Below are 26,914 nucleotides of genomic sequence, written 5' to 3'. Positions count from 1 at the left end.
CATAGTTGACTAAATTAATACAGATGACTGAATTACCAGTGGGGACTTTTCAAGTTATTGCAAATGATACCATCGGCGATTTGCCAACTTATTTATTAAAAAGTTAAGTTGATTTATCTAAGTTAACAGAGGGAAATATGTACATAACAATACAGCTACAATTATAGGTCTTTATAAGGTCCAGTGAGACCTTATTTGGTGACCTAAAGTAAGATACAATTCCATCTCTCTCCTTTTGTTTTTATCTCTCTCACTTCATTAATGCAGAAGCAATTCTGAGGCCATAGCGTGCTTTGCAGGAAGAAAAATAAGAAATTGAAAACAACGGAGGCACAATGGTCGGGGAGGGTTCATTTCATTGCCGGACAAGAACAATCGGCATGGAACGGTTTGGAAGTGTGCATTTACATTTGACTAATGGGGCAGTTAACAAGGGCTGAAATCCCTCTAGAGAAATGTCGTCAGCGAATTAATTCAACGCGATTCTTCAACCGACCGTCGAACCCTTTCAGCTTTACCAAGGTTTTGACATTTGACGGATATATTTTATTGTTAGCGCTAACCGGAGGGGCAATAAAAGATAACCGATGCTCTGATGACATATTCCATATTAACCTCCTGTATGTTGAATTCATAGATAGAAATTACTTTCGAGTCGATACTTAAAAAAATCTTGTCATGCAAGGGTTTTAAATCCGTTGCGTTACACTTTGTAATAATCGTTAATAAGCAATAATCCTTTTTTTTTCTTCTCCTTTAAACAAATTTACATTTCAGGCTGTAATACCGATTCCACTCATATATCAGGGACTTTACTGCCCGTTCGAAACCTATAAAACTCAATCTGCTGGTTAGTATATTAATTATTCACCCTTGTACTAGTTTGTCAGTAGCGTACATGTGCATACATTAGCCTCCATAATAAAATTTTAAAAACAGGCGACATGAGTCGATGCTAGTGTATCAACACTTTTATTTTTTATTTTTTCAATACTGAAATCATTAACATAGAGATAAAACCAGCAGTTTCGTCAAAGTTACACCACTTCGACTACTATTTTGGGACACCATGGCCATACTAAAAAGTGCGATCTTGTATATAGATCTATCTTCGCTGAAAGAGAGATGAGTTCCTTCGCCTTCTTTTTAGAGATTGATCAATTTCTTACCTCACATCCGGCGGTTTGTTCCACCCTTTCTAGTGTGCCTAGATTTGGTTCCCGTACCCCTGTTTTGTCAAAATACGCTAGCTTTTGCAGAATTTGTTTTCGATCTCCTTATGCAGTATTTTTGACCACCTTCTGACCAGCGACAGTCGTGTATAACCATTACGCGATTCCCGGATGAGCACCAGTGTCCATTCACCAAGGTTTGCTGTGCTATCTCTCTAAAGATGACCTCTTGGATTACAACTAGTGCACAGTTTCTTTGGAGAAGGTTATGGCTTCGTCTTTTACACTGGGTGCTTTTATATTTACTTTCCTTCTTGTTGTGAAGGGTATAATCTTTTTTTTTTTTTTAAGTGTTGATATTTAAATCCATTTATTCACACCATCTTTCTACAAATGTTTAGGGCGTTTTACATATTCTAATAATATACTTATGGGTGGTCCAAAAAGGTCATCGATTTATGGAGTGCAAGACTGGCTGGCAAAAGGATGAATCAATGTGATTGGGTAGTGTTCAAAAATCTGTGTCATATCTTAAACTCTTAGAAAAAGGGGTGACATATGACAAACCAACCAGGCCACATTGTTGAAAAAATGCAGTTACCTCCGTTAATTTTACCGCCTGTGTTAATTCGGTCAGTTGTGATTTACTTAGTCAGCTATATATGAGTAAGAAGTTTATTAGAAGTTTACAGAATTGAGAACACACAGTTTTATTACTCCAAAATAATACAAATACGATATTGTACTGGCTACAAGATATATAAATTTTTATATATCTTTATATATTAGATAATAAATACATATGCACGTAAAAAGTACAATTAAATTACACGTCGTTACAATTTGATAAAAAAACAAGATTTCTCATTTCCGTAACCTTCTTATAAACTTCTTCCTTAAATATGGATGAATAGATCACAGCTGACTAAATTAACAAAGGTTACTGTATTTTTATTTACTTTTTTTCACTGTCAGGTGACTTTTTTGGTAACAGCTACTTAACCAGAGACAAAAACGATGTAATCCCGACTGCAGATTTTTTTTGCACTAAATATAGATAAAATCGAAGAAAATGTCACTCATCTTTGCTTTGTCGTGTTACCATTGTGTGTTTATTAAAAATAAATCGCCCAGATGGCTTCTGTGGAAGTTGCGAGCCCGAAAAGAAGTCTAGGGAATATCGTTAATAAATAACCAAGGCAGGAGGGTGTAACCATCCGGTCATTTGGTTGAATTTATTGTCGTCTTACCCTCGGAGAGAACCTTGTCTGAGGGTTGTTCGCCGGCGGGCGGGGGATGTCCTCCACGCTCTGTTGTTTCTCTGTGGGCGTTTTGTTAATCCATCAAAAAGGGGGGCGGCGGCGATAAACGTTTTAAGTAAATCCACTCTGTTAAATCGGTGAGCCCATTCTGTGAAATAACTGGCTGATTAAGTTTTAAAAAAATAGTAGTGTCTAGTTATTGATTACTATACAAATAAATCCTTGTATCAGATTTTTTTTTCATATAACAGAGATAAAAGTAAGGTAACAAGTTGACTTCTGTCAGAGGTGTGTGATCGCTCTATTCTTTAAGGTCGGCTGTCATCCCTGTTTGGCAACAGAAGTCATCTGCTCGGCCGAGAGCCAATCAGTTAGTAGGATAGTGAATAGATTATAAAAGGGTTTAATATTAAAACTACCGGGGGGGGGCTCACTCAACAAAACTACGTACACTCTGGATCAAGGTATGGACTTGAAGAAGAAAGCAAATTCAGTTGTTACTGCAAAGCTTTCGACCTATTTTAAAGCCATCATCAGGGCGAATCTTAAATATGTCTAGAGATTGACATATTTAAGTTCTTTACAGGCGATCTCAAATTTCCTTGAAAACAGGCTCAGTCCCAACGTTGCCAAGGTCTATCAGTCAGATTGTTTTACCCTGATGACGACCTTAAAATAGGTCGATAGCTTGGCAGTAACAACTCAATTTGCTTTCTTTTTCAAGACCTAACCTTGATCCAGAGTGTTCGTGAGTGGTCGATATTTCTAATACTGAAAACATACGTAGCATCACCCACAACTCGATATATGGTCCTCCCAATGCCATATTTTTAAGTTTTACCCAACACCTGCTTACCAGACCAGTGAGAAGCGTGAAAAAGCAAAACCGCGATACCCTAAAGGTATCTCATAGAACTGTCAGTGGGTATCACCCAACAAAACAAGCATACCGTCACCTGAACAACTTGATGGTCGATCATCCTAATACCATATTTTCAAGTTTTACCCAACAACAGCAACCAACACCAGTGAGAAGCCTGAAAAAGCAAAACCTCGAAGATCTCAACCCTAAAGGTATCTTATAGAACTGTCAATGGGCATCATCCAACAAAACAGACATACCATCACCTGCACAACTTGATGGTCTATCATCCTAATACAATATTTTCAAGTTTTACCCAACACCGGCATCCCACACCACTGAGAAGCCTGAAAAAGCAAAACCACGAAGATCTCAACCCTAAAGATATCTTATAGAACTGACAGTGGGTATCACCCAACAAATCAGGCATACCATCACTTCCACAACTCGATGGTGGATCATCCCAATACTATAATTTTAATTTTTTCCCAAAACCTACCTCCAGGAAGGCTATTACCGATCAATATTAATTACTATTCGAAACCTCTGAAAAGATTAAACAATAAACAGTGAGGTGATATTCAACTGATTGGAACTAGATTCGTTAATATTGTTACAACAGGAGCCATACTGGCTAATAGTTAAAATAAACAATTTCAACAGAGCTGTTGTTAAATGGGAGTTGATTTTTTTTACAACCAGTCAGTTGTGGTAGCGTCAAATATGTCAATGCGATCCTGGGTAGTTGGCAGACTGCCCTTGATTCACCGTTCGCTCGGATAATCCAGTGTTTATCTGTACTAGCCCCCAAAAAATCCAGGATAAAAAAAAACCAGGCAGGAAACAAGGAATACTGTTTTCCAATACTTCAATCGGTTGGGACCAAAGGGTCCAAATTTTCACCTGACAATGTTTTTTTTTTGTATATGTACCGCGGAATAGTAAATCGGGAACACAAGGATACCTTCTTCCACAAAACCGGTTTCCGGCTCCATCTTAATTTGGATTTTTATCAAAATTTCATTGCTGTTATAAATCGCATTGGAATGTGCTAGCCTTTTTAGTTTAAAAACCAAATTATATTCAATTCTTATAGATGACGGTGGTTAAACTCTCAGAACCCTTAGGTCATCATCTAAAATCTTTCACGTTGTCATTAGCAAAAAATGATAGAAAAATCAAGGTAGTGAAGCCCCGACTAAAATAGTTCATTTTATTTTTAATTTGTAATTAATCCGCGTTAGTCTAGTATAATAATTGATTAACGCTTGCCACGCTAGTCTCCCAGGTGGCCGACACGTGTGACCGTTTAAAGGACCTCATGCCGTGGGGAGGTTGAAACCTTCAACCAATTCGGCGCTATCTTTAAAAATCTTTTTTAACCCTTTAAGTCCCACAGGGTGGATAAACCTTCAAATTAGAAACTATTATATTTCAAGGTTTTTTTAAATTATAATAGTATTCTAGAAATTTCTATATAAATTTGTTTTATTGGGAGGTTAAAAAAAACGACCAGTGTAAAGACGGTTTTCATAGCCGGAGAAAGATGTTTACAGATCCATTGTATAAACGTCTGGGAAACATTTGCTTTGTCCACTGATTTCACCCTCTTTATTTTATTGTGAAGGGACGTGCCCACCCTCTACAGATCAGTCACAAAGCCAAAGTGAGCACAACAGACCAACAGTCTAGTGTTAAACTTCATAGAGAAAAAAAAGTCCCACCCTTTTGTATGAAATTTCGTAATTCAACAATAAAGTTATAACGCTTGAGTTTATAACAGATTTGAGATTGTACTAGGTATTTTGGTATGATGTCCTCCAGGGGTCTTAGATATGCCGGAAAGCGAATGCTAGATTTCAATTTTAAAAAATCAAAAAAAATCAAGAGGGTGGTTCGAACCCATGACCTCTTACGTGACAAAGTCTCCGAGCTTTCAATAAAGTAAGTAAAAAAATGTTTTTCTTGACAAAAAATCCGATACGTTTTAAGCACTATTTAAACCCTCTAAATACGAATTTTAATGGCGAACAAAAAATAGTGATATTTGGGCTGGACCAACAGGGGCAAGTTTTTCTCTCTGATGTTTCATTTTCCTAATTAAAAAATTCATATATCCTCCGGATTCTATCCAAAAACAATGATATTACAATTGCCGGATAACTAAATTTCTCTTCGTTCAGGCTATAATTACAATGTTTGGATTTAATGTCAGCTTAAGTGCTAAAAATAACGATGAAGTCAACAAAAAACTCCGCAAACACGAAAAGACACTATCAGTAAAATAAGTGAATTAAATTTATTTTTGAGAAAATTAATCCGAATTCGTTTTAAGCATCCTTATGAGCCATTGAATTCGAATTTTTAAGGTAAACAAAAAATCACATTTTTCTGCTGGATTGGTGCAATTTTTTCAGATGTCAAATTTTTTATTAAAAAATGCGTAACTCCTCTGGATTTTATCCAAATTCAACGTTATTAGAACCATTAAGAAGCGCATTTGTCCTACTTTATGATTATACTGCCTAGGTTTGGATTTTATGTCATTACAAGTGAGAAAAAAAGGAGGAAATAAACACAATTTTCCTGAAAAACGAAAAGACGCTATCAGTAAGGAAGGTGAATAATATTTATTTTTGAGAAAATAAATTCCAATTTGTGGCAATCATCCTTTTGAACCATTAAATTCGAATTTTTATGGCAAACAGAAAAATAGGCATTTTTATCCTGGATTGGCACAATCTGTTCAGATGTCAGGTTTTTTACTAAAAAATGCGTAACTCTTCTGGATTTTATCCAAATTCACCGTTATTATAATCATTAAGAAGGTCATTTGTCTTACTTTGAGATTACGTTACAAATGAGAAAATTAAAGAGGACATCAACAAAATTCCTCAAAAACGAAAAGACACTATCAGTAAATTCACTAATTTCGTGGTCCGCTTGACCAATTAATACTTTACAATTAATTAAGGGTTTTAGTTGAGATGAAAAAAAGTTAATGGCACGAGAGGGATTCGAACCCACGACCTTCGGCTAGATACGCCGCTGCTCTACCACCTGAGCTATCGTGACCTCGATCCACTCGGACATCAACTCCCCATCTCAACCCCACCTTATGAGTTTTCCCTCCTTTTGCCATTTTTCAGCCGAAGGTCGTGGGTTCGAATCCCTTTCGTGCCATTAACTTTTTTTCATCTCAGCTAAAAACCTTAATTAATTGTAAACTATCAGTAAAGTAGGTAATTAAATTTATTTTGAGAAAATTAATTTGGATTCGTTTTAAATACCCTTATGAGCCATTAAATGCGAATTTTTATGGTAACCAAAAAGAAGATATTTTTATGTGCATTGATGCAATTTTTTCAGTTATCAGTTTTTTTATTTAAAAATTGCATAACTCCACTGGATTTTATCCAAATTCAACGTTATTATAATATTTATTATGTTTCGTCGTCCGCTTGACTAAATAAATTCTTTTCAATTAATTAAGGTTTTGGTTGACATAAAATTATAATTTGAAATATAATTTGAAAAATGGCAAAAAGGAGGGAAAATTCGAAAAGGGTTGAGATGGGAAGTTGGTGTCAGAGTGGATCGAAGTTACGATAGCTCAAGTGGTTAGAGCAGCCGCGTATTTAGCCGAAAGTCGTGGGTTCGAATTCCGCTTGTGACACTCACTTTTTATTTCAACCAAAACCTTAATTATTTGAATAGTTATGATAATAAATAAAAAGTTCATTTTTCCTACTTTATGATTATATTAACAAGGTTTGGATGTTGCATCCGTAGATGTGAGATTTTATCAGTAAAACCGTTGAATAAAATGTATTTTGCGAATTAATTTGGATTCATTTTAAGGAACCGTTTGAGCGATTAAATTTGAATTTTTATGGCAAACAAAAAAAATAGAAATTTTATGCCGGACTAGTGAAATTTTTTCAGATGTCATATTCATAATTTACAAAATGCATAACTCCTCTGGATTTTATCCAAATTCAATATTTTTAAGATCATTGAAAAGTTCATAAGTCCTAACTAATGATATGTTAACAAGGTTTGGATTTTATGTCATTATAAGTGATACGATTAAAAAATAAAATAAAAACAAACTCCAGAATGACGAAAAGACGCTAACAGTAAAGTAGGCGAATAAAATTTAGTTTTGAGAAAACTATTTCTATTTGTTGCAATCATCCTTTTGAATCATTAAATTCGAATTTTTAATATAATTAATAATCTTTTTTTACCAAAAGCTCTTTGACGCGGGTTTTTGGCTAAAAAAACTTAAACTCGATGATTGAAAAACCTATTCAAGTTAAATGGCTTTCGATATGTTTTTGATCAAAATATATCAGTTATGTTGGCAACGTTGGGTTAAAGCGTGAGAAGCGCTTCTAGGGTGGACCCAATGTAGTAATCCTAGTAAACAACATCAATCACAGGTTTGAGAATCTTCTTTGATTATTTAAGTACTTGCTTGTGCCTTCTGATAATAAAATTATTTAAGCGACGAAGCATAATCTCTATCTTCCATTAAATTTCCGGAAAATTGAATTAAAAATTGTGCTCTTACAATAATATCAAAAGGATGGTTTTGACACCAAACCCCACACTTCCTAGCGTCGGTGGCCGCAACAGTATCGGCATTGAAAGGTTAAAGTTTTGAGTTCAAATCCAACATACTTATAAATGTGATTTTTTTTTATCATCGGCACCCCAAGCGTTCCTTGCATCCTTTCAGTTGAAATACGAAATAAAGAAGATTGATGTTGATTTTCGACAATGACGACGTATCGCTTGGCCGACTCGAGGACCTCTTGACGGTTTGATCCAAGATGTTGATGATAGATACTATGAAGTGTAGGTTTACGTTCCCCAAGCACTGCAGTTTTCTGATAAATTTTCCTTTCCTAGTTCCTTATCATTCAATCCACTTGATCCTTCTCTTAAGAAGTACTATAGATCATTGACAGTCGTTGGAACAATTCCTTTCCCTGGGATTTCTTTGTATCCTAGGTTAATTTTCCGTTGAGCGGTTCGATTATGCCATGGGTGGCTGTTTCTTCTTCCTAATTGCGAAACCGATAAATAGGGTCATCATTGAATATGAAAATTTTGTATAGGTGTTTGCTCAGATGACACTGACCGGTATATATTATAATCGAATCACTCCTCTGAGTGTATGCCTCCTTAGTAGAGTTAGTCTTGATGAGGGTTGTTTTAGCATAAGCTTACTGTGTCCTAGGACCCCTAAAATTTATACACTTCTTCTTTTACATTTTTTGGTTCCATTCTGTGATGGAGGATTGTTTTTTTATTTTATTGTATCCCACGAATAGGTTCAAGGCCTATATGTAGTATTGCAGATCTTCCTCTGGCCAACATAATACTTTTTAACCAAGAGCATTTTTACTTGAGCTTTTTGGTCAAAAAACTTAAACTCGTTCGATAAAAAAAACTTCTTCGTGTTTGATCTGTTTTTTGATCAAAGTATAATAACTATGTTGGCAATCTTGGTTTAAAGCGACAGAAGCGCTCCTCGTGCCGAACCGATGCAATCCAACGACGTCAATCACAGGTTGGCCAGTCTTCGTTCGTGCTTTACGTACTTCTTTTGGCATTAAAATAATAAAGACATTTATTACATCATATTTTTAACGAAAAACTCTTTGTCTAAGAAAAAATTATTTGTGTTAAATGCTTTTTGATGTTGGCAATCTTAGACCATAGCGACAAAAGCTCTCCCCGTGTCGAACAAATATATTAAGCATACAAAAACAACTTCAACGTACAAGTTAGCCAGTGTTCTTTCATCATTTGCTTTAAGTACTCATTTAGGTCATTTGGGGATAAAGTTACTCAAGTAACTTTAATTAACTCAGATTTTAATGTTTAAATTAAACTGCGAGTATTACAATGTTTCAGAATAACCATGAGTGATACTATTAAATTGCTACCCTGTATATGTCTGTATTTAACCAAACCGATAGAATAAACAGTCAAATAAACCGTTTCACAAAAGACTTATCTTAATTTTGTGACAATCGCTTTATTTAGTTATTTATTTGGTGAAGAACAACCTCGGTTGTCCATAAATAAGGATATTTCTCAGCGCGAGGGCCGTAATATATGTATGCTGGGGGTGTGTAAGTGCAAGGTAAGGAGGTAGATAGGGGGGCCATGAATTCACGGAGTAATTCGCCCGTGAAAAATGCTGAATAGGAGTAGGACTGAGCCAACGGACGGTTGACCCGGCGGACCCCCTCCGACCTTAATCAAATAAACACACTGTGTTTACATTCAGGCCCGTTTCCATATCCATCTTTAATAACCAAGGCAGGGGTTTTTTGTTTTGACTTCGGTTATTTCCTTTTGACAAAATTGTGCGCGTGTTTTTCCTCTGAATGTTCAGATCGGCTTATTGGAAGAATTCCCGTAGATTGATGTGGTTTTAAATTGTTTTAGAGCAAGATAAACATTAGCAATTTGGTTAAAAGAAGTGGGAAATCCGGTAAGTATAATGAGAGAGTGTTTAGATGGGTGCCAAATAAATCAGTGTGGCCAATACACAGAAACAGAGCAGGAACAACACTGCTTTCGCGCTAAATTCACGGAATTTCCGGGTAACCTTAAATAAATTTGTTAAAGTTGTTATTCTTCCGAAACAACTTCGGAGCAAAACGATGTTAAATTATAAACTGGATATGCAAACTTTTATATTAGGCAAATATAACAGTCTATTCAAGATCCATTGGTGGATTAAAGAGCCAGGAAAAAGAAGATTCCAAGATAATGATTTTCAATGGCGCCAAAAAAATCAGTTTCCAATACACGGAATGTAACATTGAAGGAATAACACTGCTCCTAACTCATGAGATAAGCTAAACTGTAGCAAATGGGCTAAATTTAGTGTTCAACGTTTGGCCATAAAGGATAAGAACTTAGGATTAAATTTTTTTTTTAGTGATACTAGGTCGAAAAATGTTAAGACTCCTGTCAAACCGTTCCAGCCAATAGGCCGTAGAAGCCGAGAAAAAATTGTTTACTTGTTTCAAATACATTGTGTATCAGTAGACATTTTTACCGGGGCTAAGAAAATAATATGCAATAAATTTAATCATCAATTATGTAATACAATAGTACAGATGTCAAATACAATGTTGACATAGTCTAGCAATTTAGCAAAATAGGTTCAAATATTTTTCTAACAAAAATACAAAGCTGATATTCATTTTTCCCACTCCATAAAACCCCTGAACAGGGATTTTCGAAAAAATTGAAAAATTAATCTCGAGTTCCATTCCTAATAACTTAGAATTTTTTAGAAACTTATAAAATCTGCCATAACGTTGAAACAACTCTATATATCAACGGGATACTTCACAAGGACTTAGAGCCTCATCAACTACACGAAGTGGCATAGATTTGGTCCACATAAAATAATTAGAACCGGATATATAAAATGAAACGTTCGAGCGGTTTTTCTTGATTTCATCCGTATTTTTCTCGGTTATACTGGCGTAAAATCTAAACATTATTCATACGAGCTTAAATGAGAAAAATTCAGCTATCCAACTGTTGTAATAACTTCTTTCAATTAATTATTCTTTTTTATGTAAGATCTTGATTGAAATGAATGTTGTAATAACGTTGAATTTGGTTAAAATCCAGAGGGATTATGAATTTTTGAACTGGAAGAACGGACATCGTAACCGTTAAAAAATGCGCCCCCTTCGCCAATTGTACTAAAAAATAATTATTTTTGGTTTCCTTGTATTAGAGGCTCTAAAACATGCTCTAAACGAATGCGCATTATTTTATTCGAAAACAACTTTTATTGACTTACTTTGCTAAGAGCTTTTTCTCATATATACTGCCATACAATCTAAACATTGTTTACAAAGGTTGAAAGAAGCAATTTGCAGCTTTCCAATGATTGTATTAGTGTCGAATTAGGATGTAATCCAGAGAAGTTATGAATTTTTGACTTGGTCAACGGAAGGCGTCTAAATACAATTTTGACAAAACAATGAAGGTGCGATGTCGAAAAGTAGGTTGCAATATTTTTGCATCAAAAAACAAAGTTAATATTAGTATTTGATACTTCAAAATAACTCTGAATACAAATTTTGAGTAAAATCAAAAATTTTTTCTATCTAATTTTTCGTCGTCTTTTGTCGAAAATCACAAAAATATCCCCTAAATGAGAGTAGGATTTTATCTTTACTTTTCTCAATTATAATAACACAAAAATATCCTTTTAAAAACTTTAAAAAATAAAAGCTTTGCAACGATTATAATAACTTTCAATTAATTAAGGTTTTTAGTTGAGATAAAAAAAGTCAGTGTGACGAGCGGGATTCGATCCCACGACCTTCGCCATTTCATTTGTCGCCGAGAATCAAATAGATTACAAGACATTTGAAAAATGGCAAAAAGGAGGGAAAATTCAAAAGGTGGGGTTGAGATGGGAAGATAGTGTCCGAGTGGATCGAAGTCATGATAGCTCAAGTGGTAGAGAAGCGGCGTATCTGGCTGAAGGTCGTGGGTTCGAATCCCGCTCGTCACACTGACTTTTTATCTCAACTACAAACCTTAATTAATTGAAAGATATTAATTGGGCAAGCGGACCACGAAAACTAGTGAATTGGATTATAATAACGTTTAAAATGGAACTGGGATATAAAATGCCAATGTTTCAAATTAAATGAAATAACACTAAAGAAAACCTTTCACCCGAAAATAATGCCTAGAAACTCACCTTGCTGAATGAAACCTGTCGAATTCACAGCAGCGACGCAACTTCGGGCCCGAGTCCGTCGTAGTCTCCGGTGTACAGCTTCGGCTAATTTTCTTGGTAGTATTAATTTCGGGTTGAACCAAAAAAACAGTTAAATCACTGGCACAACTTTAAATACCGAAAACTCCGGAGAGAATAGGAGGAGTGAGTGGATCGTAAGAGAATTCCATGAGAAGTGAGATTGGCTCGCGTAAGCGGAGGAGATCAATGGAAAAACAGCTGCTTGTGATTAAAAGTACAATCTATTTACGTATGTACAGTTGGCGTAAACACTGCAATACAAATACCATACAATCCCATTATGCTCTGAACCTTACTACCGATAAAGCAGATGCCTATGATGTCTGTTTGTTCGAGATTTCTCCGCAAAACCCGGCCTTTTGACCTCCTTAGCGCAGTGTTCAGTCACAGTCTTTGTCGGAAAAATGGAGACATTGTCCAAGGCAAATATGAAATCCGATAATTGAAAGTTGATCCGTGGTATTTAAGAGTCTGACAATAAGGTTCCTTAGAAATGTTAAAAGCCGATTTTAGGAGTCAAATCGCTAGGAGGCAAAATTATGCTAACCCACATGACACGTTAGCATTGCTCGCTGGGTATGCACGCCTTTCACTCTTCTTCTTCGACTCCCTTTTTTCCTTTAAAAAAATTTACCTTTGAATTTTTTAAATCTTTTTTTTCTATCGAAAATTTTACGCCCATTGCATGTGTCGTGTGCGTTTTATTGGCATTTTCTCGAAAACTGAGCAAGAGGCTCAATCCTATCATGCGCGCGCAACTTGGCAGTTTCCTATTCCGCTTATACTTCAATTAATTTCTTTTTTGTGCTTTATCGGCTCCTTGTAAATCACGTGGAAAATTCCAGAGAGCGGACATTAGGAAAGGAGCCGCTGCCCTCCCCTGGGCCTACTCAGCCTCTTCAATACTGATGGGAAATTATTATAAATGATCTATGTGAGGGCGTAGGCAATAAATAAAATAGCCCTTTGGGATCTTACACCTATTTTGCTACAGGGGATAGCTCAATTTCTCACCGTCCTACAAAAAAGTCCACCTTCGATAAAAACTTTCTTCGATAGAGTTTCTACTTGTTTATGTTTAAAAACTTGAAACTTGTTTTTTTTTTTTCAGAACGAAAAAGCTGAAGTAAAACAAAAGTGGGCATCGAGGCTGCTTGGTAAGCTTCGCAAAGACATAACACAAGAATGTAGAGAAGACTTTGTACTTAGCATTACTGGAAAGAAACCTGCAATGTGCGTCCTGTCCAACCCTGACCAAAAAGGAAAAATGAGGAGAATAGACTGTTTAAGGCAAGCCGATAAGGTAAGAAATAATTGATTAATTACGTCTTTTTAAAATGGCGTCCTTATACTTTAAAAGAGTCTTGGTTAGGCTGAAAAAAATTTCTCTCCGACGACGTTAAAACCTGAATCGACAGGATTTGACTTGACCTTTTCTCTGTTTAATTCTGATAATTTATCAGAACGTAGTTAGAACGCTATTACATACGTAAATTAGATGTTACATCTCTATACTTCACGGCCATCATGATAATAACAATTCCAATTATTGTAACAAGTTACCATGGGGCATTTAAATAATTGGTCACTAACAAATTATAACCTTCCCAGTTGTTGTTTTTACCGGTGATGTCTAGATGGACATGCCTTCTTGATCTATCCATACATTGTAGCCACCAGGGTCACGTATAAGATCGTTTATTACACATTAAAATATAACTTCATTTAATACTCATTAATAAATTTATTGCAATTTAAATCAGAAGTCGCTAACTAACAAAATATAATGTTCCCAGTTAGTTTTTCACCGATGATGTCTAGATCGACCTGCCTTCTAGATGTTTCGACACATTCTAGCCGCCAGGGTCACCAATAATGCCGTTTATTCACTTTAATGAAAAATATACACACATTTATAAAATTAATACTGTTTAATTCACTGGTCAGTAACTATCAAATTATAACCTTCCCAGTTATTTTTTCGCCAGTGCCAATATGTTACCTGGATCTTAGAACATATGATTGACATTTGTTTTTATAAAGACCTAGGAATAGCCAAGGCCTGTGCAGGGTGAGCGTCCTACTCATTGGAGAAGAAAATTCGAGACCTGAAGCCCTTAACAAAACTTTGATATCTGATAAAAAAAGTTTAACGAAAATTTCTAAATAATAATGTAAATAGCACAATAGACTATTATGGTTCGCGGTGAGGAAGGTCGTTAAGAGACAGGTTTATAATTTTTACAACTTAGAACATCACTGACAATAGAGTTCTAATCTTTACTTGCCAATGCCGTCTAGATCAATGTGCCACTTAGATCTTAAAGCACAGCCCTTGATCCAAAGGCCTATGCCGGCTGAGATCCCTACTTTCCCAAAAAGCCTCAAGTTTAACGAACTCAGATTGCACAGTGGACTGGCGCAAGCTCGGAAAGATGCTGACTCCTGGTAACATTTTAAATTTATTCACATAGTTCAGAATAGACTTTTACTGTCTAAAGCAGTACGAGTTTGTTAAAAATTAGCGTCAATTGGTGCCGATCTGGTAGCATTTGCTTTACTCGAGCTCCCCTTCGGGTGGAGGTTAGTGAGTTAGGAGTGCTGAGGGCGCGGGGGAGAGTATTAAAAGCTGTTTGTCTGATGACTCTATCTCTTTTTCCCCTCTTTTCCAAGATTAGTTGTGAAGAACAATATATCTGCGGTCTCAGACAAGTTTCATTAGCTCTTAACACTCGGGGGCCTTGATTTTTATTACCAATTTCGGCTAGGCCTCCGCCAATTGCCGGCAATCCGAATAATTATCTGATCATTTCAGCCCTCCTCCCCTCGTCCATGACGTCGGCCAGGGTTAAAACTTTATCCGTGATAATCAAACTACTTTTCATTGATCGTTCTTCGTCTTTGACGCCTTTGCTATAGTTTAACTGAACCGTTTTTTAAGGATGTAATGCTGTTGACACTTTCACTATCACTTTTCAAAATAAAAATAACCCCCCCCCCTATTTTTTTAAATATCGCAAGGAACCTTCCAGTTGATGAATGAATTTCGATATTTCACGGATATTCGGGCGACTGGCGCCTTTGAACTTTAGAAAAAGGGTGGCCGGTGGATGGGGTGATTCTCTCCCTTCTCCATAATGGGGGATTAAGAAAAGATCATTTTTCTTGTACTGATGGTACCACGCTCTTGAAAATTCAATGTTAAACTTGGTGAGCCTTGACAAATACACTTCTTTAAAGTTTTTTTTCTTCAAGGGAAAATAAAAAATCGATATTTTCATTTATACAACAACAAACTAAAGAAAAACAAAAAATACCGGCGAAAGAGAGTAGAAGCGAAGAGAAGGCAGAAAATATGTTCGGTTAAATGTGTGCCAGTAGAGATCTGAAATCGAAAGGTGTCATACTCATCGACTAAGTATAGGCCATGCTAATTAACACAGGATGTCATGTAGAGAAAATGATTGTGTTAATGAATTGAGGGGTGTCCTTGGCTCCATATATAGAGCGTGTCGGAAAATAGCGAGCTTGCATCCACTTCGTGGTAGTGGACTCTCAGTCTCGGCAGGTATTGTCTGGGTACCCGGACACATCGGCTGGAGAGTAATGAAATGACCGGGACGTCCGACCACCGCAATTCCTCTGACCTTGAGAGTGTTGTAAAACATTTTTGGAAGTGGTAGTGTCGGTGAGCAGGACTAGCAGAGAAACCCCTACTCATCAGGAGCAAGGTTGATAAGTGGTACTCTGGAATCAGAGAAAAGGCATCATTCTCCCCTGATAGGCCGTACTAGACTTACAGCCGGACATTTATTTTTGAACCAAAGACCGCCGATGTATCTGACATGTAGAGAAAGGTTGCTTGAAGTGTCACTCTTATGTGTTAGGTGAGGATGGGTCCACTTGGTAGTGGAGCTCGGAACCCTCCCACATTTGTCAGAGATATTTCCCACTTAATTAATAGGTCTCGTTCCTTAGCTCTATATAGGGGGCGTATAGGAATTTCGCTCGATATGCCGAAGATCCGCCACGTTGAGGTAGTGACCTAAACGCAGTTTCTACTGCCCATGACAGGTCCCTTTGGATTGTTAAAGAGATTTCCACATATTTAAAGAGTCTCATTCTTTGAGTTTATATAGTTAGAGTGCCCATCCGATATGTGGAAGATGAGTTCAATTTGTATTTGTGCGGTTACTGCAGTCCGTGATAGAATTCCCATTTAATAAAGTGTCTCGTTCCTTGACTCTACATAGAGAGCGTGTAGAAATTGAACCCCATGTGCGAATTGTGCTCATAGAGGACAAGGCTGTAGATACTTCATTTTGTGTATATTGAGACGCATTTAATTATTACAATAAATGCGTAGTGTGAGACGGCGGATGGAATTTTGAGTACTCCACCAGCTTAAATGAGTGAATTATAAAACTTTGTACTTTCCACTTTGCTTGGTTGTCTTTGATCCTTCCAGTCTTGCTGGTTTTAAAGTCGGATTTTAGAACAACTGAATATAGATTAAATTCGAAATGTTTCCTTTCAAGACGACGAAGATCCTACTAAAAGCTGAAGGTGAAGGCTAAGGGAGGTCAAATTAAATTTCTATAGATTACGTTACACGTCATTTAATTTAATTTACTCCCTCACACTTATGAATTTGGAAGGAGAAACAAAAACCCAGAGATTAAAGAGGAGTTTCATAAAACTTCAGACATTAGTGCAGATAAAAGGGGAAAAATCGCTGTACTTTTTTTTTTTTTTTTTTGAAAAGCTGCTCTGGAAATTATTATTTAAACCGCGATTCAAGCGTTTTGCGTTCTTCGCAACACATGAAGTAATGAATTATCTCAGTTTTGCATAACTTTTCGATTGTTTGGGGCGGCGGAAGGGCTGTTGGCCTGGGGCCAGCTCCAGTTGGGGCAAACATGCGCCGGCAAACACTCTTCTCCTTCCATCCTCCTCCAACCTTTCCCGAATCACCTAGTCCTTTTTAAAAACCTAAAATCACTGCTATTAAGGCGGATTTATAGTCGTACTTAATACTTTCTTTTGTAGTGAAAAAAAAAATTTGCCTGGAATTTGTTTTTCCTACCCATTTTCAAGCGGGCTTGTAGAATATATTTTCGTTTTTTTTCTCCCCTGTAACTAAGAAATTGTTCAAAAATTTTTTAGAATAGTTAGTTGCAGCATATCAAAACGTAAATTCATCAGGGTTAAGAATAAGTCCTAGGTACTATGAGAATATATTCCAAGAGGGGATGTGGAAAAAAACATTAATAAAGACCATAGAAAGAACTAACAGCAAAAGTACTGAACCTAGGATTTGAATGATAGTAGGACTGCTAACTAGACACAGCACACTCCTGAAGCATAACTCATTGAAAGTAAAGTCCAGACCAGTTTGGGATTGCATCAAGGCCCAGGCCAGACAGTGTGGACAATAACAAAATATTTGGTTACCAGGGCAGATAGGCAATGAGGAGACCGATAAATGAACCGTTTTCTGGCATACAAAATTACCAAAAAAGTAGATCCGTCAGACGAAGGATCAAGAATATCCTCGGTTTATAGTGATTATCTTCCAAGAGGCTTATTTGTCAAAAAACCATCACAAAATTAAACAGTAGAACTACTAAACCTTGGACGTGTTAGGACTAGAATAATAGTAGGACGTTTGGGTGAACACTGCAGACGCCAGTGGCATATGACTTCCTTCTCGGTAATCCAGAGACGTATGACATCGAGGTCTTATCATAAAATGAAGAAAAGAGACTAAATCAGCCTTAGTTGGGTGAGGACGCCCATAAATGACCCAGATCCATCATATGGGTTAAGAATAAGGTAGAACTACTAAAATTTTGGTGTGCTAAGACTAGATTGACAGAAGGAATGCTGACGTTGTCTCAGAGCAGTTTGAAGCCTGTGCGGATATTGTCAGAAAATAGAAGAAACAGCGGAAGTCCTCTGTAAATGCGAATATGCAAGTGGGCTCTTACTTCCGGGCAGAAAAGCCACGACCTGAAGAATACACATGGGAGCCCTTAACAAAGCTTTTTGGAAAAAAGCCTTAAGCTTAATTAAACGGTTTAGACAATGATGGAGATTGCACAATTGGCCAATTTTAGTCACAGTGCTGTACAGTGTACTAAACAACGTTATTGGTGACCCGGCGACGAGGATTTGTCGTTAGATAAAGAAGGCATTTCGATCTAGATATCACCGGCAAAAAATAACACGGGGGGGGGGGGTTATAACGTGTTAGTTGTATTAAAGTGTAATAGACGACCTTATTTGTGACTCGAAGGCCTGGAATGTGTCATTAGATCAAAAAGACATGTCGATCTAGTCATCACTGGTGAAAAACAACTGTGGAGATTACAACTTGTTAGTTACTGAAAGTGAATAACACTGTAATAATGTGTATTAATTAACATTGTGTATTAAAGCGTAATAAACGATTTTAAAAACCACAGGACAGAATGGCAACGAATAGGTAGACAAGACAGGGTCTCAGCATCACCAGACAGATCAGAACCCTCTAACCCTTCCATATAAGTCCAAACTTTTGTAAAAAAGGATCAAAAACCAAACCGGGCACTGAAGATTATTTGTGGAAGTAATTCCCTCGAAAAATGTTCAGTTAAGTTTTGCGCAAAAGAGATAAAGAGGTTGGGAAGGTATACATTCTGATAGCCGAGCTGGGCTCAAAGCATGGGTCTCATCAGGAGTAAACCATCGTATGGGACTGCCTGAGTGAACTGGGAGAAGTAGCAATAAAGAACTTTCTCTTATCCAAGTCGCAGGTCACACGGGATTTAAAGGGTAATAAAGACCCGCCAGTTGAGGGGTCATCAGTTCCATCAGTGTTACCAGAACTCTTTTGTAAATGTCCAACCTGCCAAAAAACCATCATGTTACTTATGGAACAACATCACAGTATCGGGGACTCAATACACACTTAAAAATAGTGATAGAAAACACCCCACGTAGGTTCTGCCAAGAAAAGCCATTGATACTGTGAATGACCGAGAAGGAAAAGTTATCTACACAAATGAATACAGTCACGTGAGGACTATCCAGGCTTTAAAGGTTAATTAAATGTCTAAAGCTGGATCGTTAGCATCCCATACTTCGAGGACAGACCTACCTATACAACACCACGTTGATTCTTTCCGGCTGATCCTTCATCATCTAGGGCACCCTGATAATCTTTAAGCATTACCAGTCTTTTTAGAGAGGGCATGCATGACAGCCTTACAGGGTGCATAACGAAGAGGCTGATGGAATAGCCAAGGGTGTCAAAAGATCAGTAAGACCAGAATTGTAAAATTCCGAATTGGCAAAAAATAAAAATTATTGTACTGGTGGAACAACACAGACAAAAAAAAAGACGTCAATAAAGTCTCGCCTAAACTTACAAACACATTGCAGACTCAAGGTTTTCCCATGAAGTAGAGTAGTCAGTGCATTTATGCTACTCCTAGGCCATGAAGGCTAATAAAAAACCTAAAGTTGCATAGTGAACTGAGGAATGACAGGTTTTGTAGTCACCTCATACTAACCTAACCGTTTATTTTCCTAAGATAAACGTTAATAACCTAATAACAATAATTTTTGAAAAGAAGTAGTAAAAAATAAAAATATTGTATAAAAGTTACAAAAACTCTAGAAAGCATAAGAGAAAATTTACGATCGTTTAAGAATAACGAGGATTCATAAATTTTCTGATAAATCCTTACCACTGGTCAGTGACAGAGGAAGCTGTAAATATTATAAAAAATATCTCCATGTACGGATAATAAATTAGTTATTTGGCATAGTTACTAGTGTACATTTGTACACCAAAAATTCGGTAGTAGATTCTATACGTACAAAAGACAGCATAATAAAAGAGATATCTTTGTTTATATGTTAAAATTATAACTATTTTGATGATAATGGCATAACGAGTAGACATCTGTTAATGTTAGTTGAAGCAAAGAGCCTCCCCTAATGTGGGGTAGAAGGTAATAGCATAGACAAAATTGATTCCTTCCGGCTGATCCTTCATCATCTGGGGCACCCTGATAATCTTTAACCATTATCACAGTCTTTTTAGAGAAGCTGGGCATGCATGACAGTCACACAGGGTATATAACGAAGAGGCTGATGTAATAGCCAAGGATAAGGACAAGGTAACAGGACAATAGGATCAGAAACGGCCGGACGGATACCGATCCATGATCCATAAAACGGTCATCGATCCTATCGCACAGGACAAAAACTGGCTATGTTTATAAAATCACAATTTTAATTTTTAATAGTTGCCAAGCCCAATATATTACTACAATTCAACTTTCATAGGATTAATAATTTACGAGATGCAGTTGATAAGATATATCTTATATGGTCTCTTATATGGTACACACTATGACTTCAAGATTTCTTTTATCTGAGGTGAACCTATCCCCAAGCCTTACCAAGACTTTCCCATCAGGAGAACCCTCCACGTCACCATTAACGACGATAACCTTGACACCTCCGGGTGGGGTGATTGATCCGTTCGGACCATTACAGTCCGGCGTCCCACACGGAACCATTCTAACTCTCATACTGTATACTACAGTGCCGACTTTTCTATCCATCCGCCACCTACGCGGATCACACGGCAATCTTCTTTTAATGTGAGTCCTATCCAAGCAATTTTCCACCTCTAGGAACACCTAGAGTTTATCCAAGACTGATGGAAAAGGTTAATTATGCGAGCAGTCTTGTTCTCCATTGTAAATCAACACCATGGAGTTACGCACGACTTAATAAATAAGTCCTCAGACAAATTATCGAAGCTCCTTAGTACGTCATTAACTTTACAACGAACTCACTACTTCTTTCTGTCACCCAACCTGTCGACTCATCCTAGGTCTTGCTATCCAGTTCATTCTACAATTTCTCACTTTGACCACGAGACATACTCGCCCCTTAATCCTTACATTGAGTGCCAGGGTTAACTGTTGTTACATAACATTTGCTAGATAATTCTCTGTGTCTCTTATTCAACACGGCTCTTCGTCTGTTTCCAGGTTTGGAGGCTGGACCTCGTGATGGTCATTCTTTTCAAGGCGATACCCCTGGAAAGCACAGACGGCGAGAGGCTAGAAAAGGCTGCCGAGTGCGCCCACCCCAACCTCTGCGTCAACCCGTACCACATCAACGTGTCCGTCAGAGAGCTCGACCTCTACCTGGCCAACTTCATCAACAGTCATGGTAACTAGCCAATTGAACTTTTCCTAGAGGCACTAATAAACAATTAGATATTTTTCCATTATGCATCCGGTATGACATTGCTTCAGATATTCAGCCGCAAAGAGATTGCTGGAAAAAATTCGGATTAACAGTTTTTGTTGTGATAGATTGATTTCTTTTCTTCTAAAATTTAACTTGTCACGTAGCTTAACTCTAAATCGATTTTGAGCAAATAACTAATTAACAAACTTTTCCATTCGTTAAAACTCTAGTTAGCAGTTCATTAAACAAACCAAACACATTCTCCAGTTGAACCAATCTTTTTTAGACTTTCACAGTACGAAAGGTGATCTAAATATTGAAATAAATTGAAATTGTAATTCTTAAAGGTTGATTGTTTTCAGTTTATTTTGATCTGACTATCCTCCCTGGTTTGTCCTGGGTTTCGGCATCCCGCCATCTTCAGTGATGGGTCTGTGTCACATATGTCTACGTTTCACAGATGATATCTTCTTAAATCAGAGCTACTATCCCTACCCTTAAAATTTTTTGCTTAGGTAACTTTATTTTCGGAAAGGCGAAGCCCAAGTTACTGAAGATACTACTACGCAAGGTACAAACAAAGGATCAAACCATACTGTCTAACCTGTACGTTAATTACTACAAAACATTAACACATTTGGTCGACACGAGGAGCGCTGTTGGCGCATTGAAGGAAGTTGGCCAACATAATATTTTTTCAACCAAAAACTCTTTTACATGAGCTTTGTTGATATCATTTCATCCAGAAACATATCACAAGTCGTTTAATACGAGTAGGTTTTTGATCAAGCGAGTTTATAGTTTCTAAAGAAAAATACTCGTGTAAAAGAGTTTTTGTTTGAAAAATATTATGTGGGCTGGATCAATGCGTCAGAAGCGCTCCTCGCGTTGACCGATTGTAAAAAAAGGGTATTGACGTATGTTTACGGGAAACCTTTTCACGGGACATTTTCTTGAAAACTGGGAGATTTTGAATTGTTCGAAGAAAAAATAAGTTGATTATACAAGTGGTGAATTTGATAGACTTCACCAGCTAGAGTGGACCGAATTGGTCGGAACCGGACTGTAGAGGACACCTCAGAAAGAAATTTGACGAAAATATCCAAAGGAAGTGGTAACTGACCTTTTTCTATGATAATAGATCGAAAGAAGACAGTCCAAGTGTGTATCTAGCCTCCTCTCTTGTAAGGTTCATGGGTGGTCTGCTAATAAAACGACATCGCCAGTATAAATAAATTGTTCAAAAAGGGGCGAAGAGACAAGACCTACCCCTGTGAAAATCAGAATCGGAGATATAAAATAAATCGTTCCAGGGATTTTTTTTTCACCTGCGTTTTTTCACTTATCATGATAGAAAATTTAAACCTTGTTGGTACAGTCTTAAATTAGGGCAATTCAGGTTTTAAATTATTGTAATGACATTTATTTAGGATAAAATCCAGGAGTTATGAATTTTTGAAGTCGTTCACATGACATCTGAGTTGTAAAAAATAGCCCCCTTCCAGAACCAGTACAAAAATGTTTATTTTTGTTTTCTATAACAGTTCTTATTTAGAGGCTCTAAATGTTGCAGAAAACGAATCCTTATTGCTCAAAAATGCTCAAAAAAAATGTTTTTTTGCCTACTTTACTCATAGCGTCTTTTCGTTTTTTGGGGAGTTTTTGTTGATTTCAACTGTTTTTTCACTTATAATGACACAAATTTAAACTTTTTGGCATCGCCCAAAAAGAAGAGAAATACAGCTTTCTGTCGATTGTAATATCCTTGCATTTTTGATAAAACCCAAAGGAGGTATGAATTTTTGTAAGTGGAATATTGGCAGCTCCCTAATACAATTTTGACGTAGTAAACCGAGCAACGTAGGTGAAAATATTTTTTAATAAAAGTACAAAGTAAATATGTGTTTTTACACCCCAAAACAACCCCGAATACTAATTTTAAGTAAAATCAAAAAATATTTTTCGTCTTCCAGGTGTTTAGGATTTTTTGTAGAAAATCAACGAAAACCATTAATAAATTAGAGTTAGGAACAATGAAATACAACATTTGGAGAGTTTTGTTGATTTTATTCTTATTTTTTTACTTAAAATAACACGAAAATTTCCTTTAAAAACTTAAAAAAACTAAAAGCTTTCCAATGATTAAAAGTTGGATTTGGCTAAAATCCAGAGGTCTTATGAATTTCGAAGGTGGAACCTCACATCTATGATATAAAATTGCCCGTTTCTAAATCCAGCACAAAAATTTTTTGTGCGCTGTAGAAATTCGTATTTAGAGGCTCTAAATTATGCTTAAAACGAATCCTTATTGCTTTTCTTTAAAAAGTTTTTTTGTCCTGCTTTATTCATAACGTCTTTTCATTTTTGAGGAGTTTTTTCACCCCCTTTTTACGTAATGACAAAAATCCAAAACTTCCCAATAAAATCATGAAGTAGCACAGATAAGCTCCTTATTGATTGTAATAATGTTGAATTTGGATAAAATCCAGAGAAGTTATGCATTAAAAAAACCTGACATCTTAAGAAACTAAACTAAACGAATTAATTTTCTCAAAAATAAATTTTATTCGCCTTTTTTGCTTCGTTTTTGCGATGTTTTTGTTTATTTCCTTTTTATTTTTCGCACTTGTAACGATTAAAATCCAAACCTTATTCATATAATCATAAAGTATAACAAATGAGCTTCTTAATGATTTTAAAAACGTTGATTTTGGATTAAATTCAGTAGAGTTCTGCACTTCTTAAATAAAAAAACCTGTCATCTGAAAAAATTGCACTATTCCAGTATAAAAGGTCTATTTTTGTTTACCATAAAAAGTCGAATGTAATGGCTCAAAAGGAGGAGTAAAACGACTCCGAACCAATTTGCTCAAAAATAAATTTTATTTGCCTATTTTACTGATAACGTCTTTTCGTTTATCAGGAGTTTTTGTTTATTTCCTCCTTATTTTTCGCACTTGTAAGACATAAAATCCAAACCTTATCCATATAATCATATATCATAACGTTGAATTTGGATAAAAGCAAGAAGATGCCAAATACAATTTTGAATTTACTCCGAGCGACGGAGTAAACTAGGTTAAAATACTTTTGAAGTTGATTTTCTTATTTTACGCCCGAAAACAATTCTGAACATAAATTTTGAGTATAATCAATGATTAGTGAACCAAATGTATAATTGGCAATTCTTTTACAACAAATGCATTCATGATGTCACAAAGCATTGAATTTCAACGACGCACGCTCTGTTCGAAGCCATGATTGCGAATGAATCGAAATGTACTGTAAATTTATACCATTCTACGGACGATATTCGTTAAAGGATTATATTTTATAATTCTATCTATAATAATTCCGATAGGGCGTCGGTGGCCGCAACGGTTTAGGCGTTGACACGGCTCCCATCACTGTAAGGTCCCGGGTTCGAATCCAGCGGTCCTGCATTCGAATCCGGCATACTTACAAATGTTTTTTTTTTTTTTTCAAAAACACCGGCACCCTGAGGGTTTATATGGCCTCTGCTGTTGTGAACCCTCGTTAAAAAAAGCATATATAAATGATTCCGATAGGACTGTGGAAATTTAAGAATTCTCATCTCTTCTGGACCGTATCAATATGCTCTTGTTTCACGTTGATGATAACTTTGTGTAAAAATTCACTACTTTTCGTGGTCCGCTTGACCAATTAAAATCTTTCAATTAATTTAAGGATTTTAGTTGTGATAAAAAAGTCAGTTTCACGAGCGGGATTCGAACCCACGACCTTCGGCTGTGTAAAAACCTCAGCAAAACCGAATAGCAATCGTAATGGGATGCAAGGTTGAAATATCCTTCTGCCGAAACTTTTTGAACCTTGCGAGAACCATCCAGCATTTTCATATATGCCGTCGCGCTCAACACAAACCCTTTAAAGTACTGGAAATTCCTGAATTTTTAATTCTATCTATTTCTGTTCCACATATTTCGTACCGTACTATATCAAATAAAAAAGCAAAACCAGTCTGAATTATTGGGTTGTCCGGAAAATAATGCAGGTTTTAATGCTTTCTTTCAATTACCCTTCTATATATTAAATTGTTTACGTTTGATTGATAATTCTTTTGTACGAATGTCAACATTCTTCAATCCTCTTCCTCTCAAAAATGTTTGTTTGCCTCAGTAGCGTTTCATCACTTTGGTAATTCAGTCTTTACTAAGATGTCAATGCGTGATTTTCGTGTAATTTCGTCTTACGAGTTTAAACTTTCTTGAAACGGTGTCCATAAGATCTGGGGCGATGGCAGTGTGAGTAAGATCACCGTTCAGAGATGGTTTAAAAAATTTCGAAAGGGGATTTTAGCCTTGAAGACAAAGAAAGTCGTGGATGGATTTCTTCCCTAGATGGTGATGTTTTGCGAGTTTTGGACGAAGAAAATCCCAGAGCAACTGTTCGAGAACTGGCACAGCAAGCATATCAACCATCGCTGACCATCTTAAGGCAATTAGAAAGGTGAAAAAGTTCGAAAGTACCCCAACAAAATCATCGTTATGAAGTTGCGCAACACTTCTTTGCCGAAACAGAAACGAACCTTTCCTGGATAGATTTGTTACTTGTGATGAAAACTGGACTACGATAACACCAGACGTTCTGGACAAGGAGAAGCAGCTCCGCATTTTCCAAAGTCTCCCAACTCTACAAAAAAAGGTGATGGTGACTCTTTGGTGGGCTTCATTTGGGCTGATTTACTGCAGCTTCGTGAACTCTGGCGAAACAACCAATGCAGGAATGTACAGCTCTTGAACTGAATGCATGAGAAATTGGCATTATTGAAGCCACCTTTGGTCAATCGGAAAAGGCGCTTACACGACAATACGCACACCCATATGAAAAATGACGCAAGTCGAAAAATTATAAAAAACGGATTATTTAGTGTTTTTTTTTTAAGTATTCGCGTGGGTGATACTACAGGGAAAATGACATAACTGTAGATCTGCTAGGCAGCATTATGTGTCACTTTTGAATTGGCGGTAACGTACTATCACCATTCACGAAAAGTGGCGTATCATAGTCGTGTATCGAGTTTTCAAGAATAGGTGTGAGTATTTATCAGGAAATGTGGCACATTTCGTGTTACGTCAGTTTTTTCTTGTTTAGTGAAGGATTTCGTGCTGTACCGGAGTAAAATGTTCACAATATGAAAAACATGGTTAAATCTATTGTACAAATATGTTTCTCGTAATTTCAAATTACCATAGGCTGATGATGACCTTAAAATAGGTCGAAAGCTAGGCAGTTACAACTGAATTTGCTTTTTTCTTCAAGACCGTACCTAGATCTCATTCAGTTCGTCTAACTTCTATTTCTCCTATCTAACCCCAGCCGAAGTCCTCGAGGCCATAACCAAATCCCACTCTAATGCCATTGGAGTTGATGGCATCCCTATCCATTTTCTTAAATTCTGCCTCCCAATATTACTACCTGTTCTACTTCACATCTATAACTACTCACTCCAAAACTCTGTTTTTCCGACAGCCTGGCAAAAAGCTCTTGTCCACCC

General features: G+C 36.6%; 1 protein-coding gene across 6 annotated transcripts in view; it reads left to right on the top strand.

The window, feature by feature from the left end:
- The window catches only part of LOC106667174 (nuclear factor 1 C-type), a 188,741-nt gene that overhangs the window by 131,283 nt on the left and 30,544 nt on the right, over window positions 1-26,914 (top strand). For all 6 annotated transcript variants that reach the window (XM_024226624.1, XM_014394929.2, XM_014394924.2 and 3 more), the window contains exons 3-4: window positions 13,232-13,423; window positions 21,174-21,357. In XM_024226624.1, the coding sequence (XP_024082392.1) occupies window positions 13,232-13,423; window positions 21,174-21,357 (376 nt within the window). The remainder of the gene's footprint in view (window positions 1-13,231; window positions 13,424-21,173; window positions 21,358-26,914) is intronic.

The sequence above is a fragment of the Cimex lectularius genome, unplaced genomic scaffold, assembly GCF_000648675.2.
Source record: "Cimex lectularius strain Harlan isolate CLEC.00 unplaced genomic scaffold, Clec_2.1 scaffold118, whole genome shotgun sequence".
Taxonomy (NCBI): domain Eukaryota; kingdom Metazoa; phylum Arthropoda; class Insecta; order Hemiptera; family Cimicidae; genus Cimex; species Cimex lectularius.
Note: the sequence above shows the minus strand (reverse complement) of the source record. Positions and strands in the feature narration are given on the sequence as shown.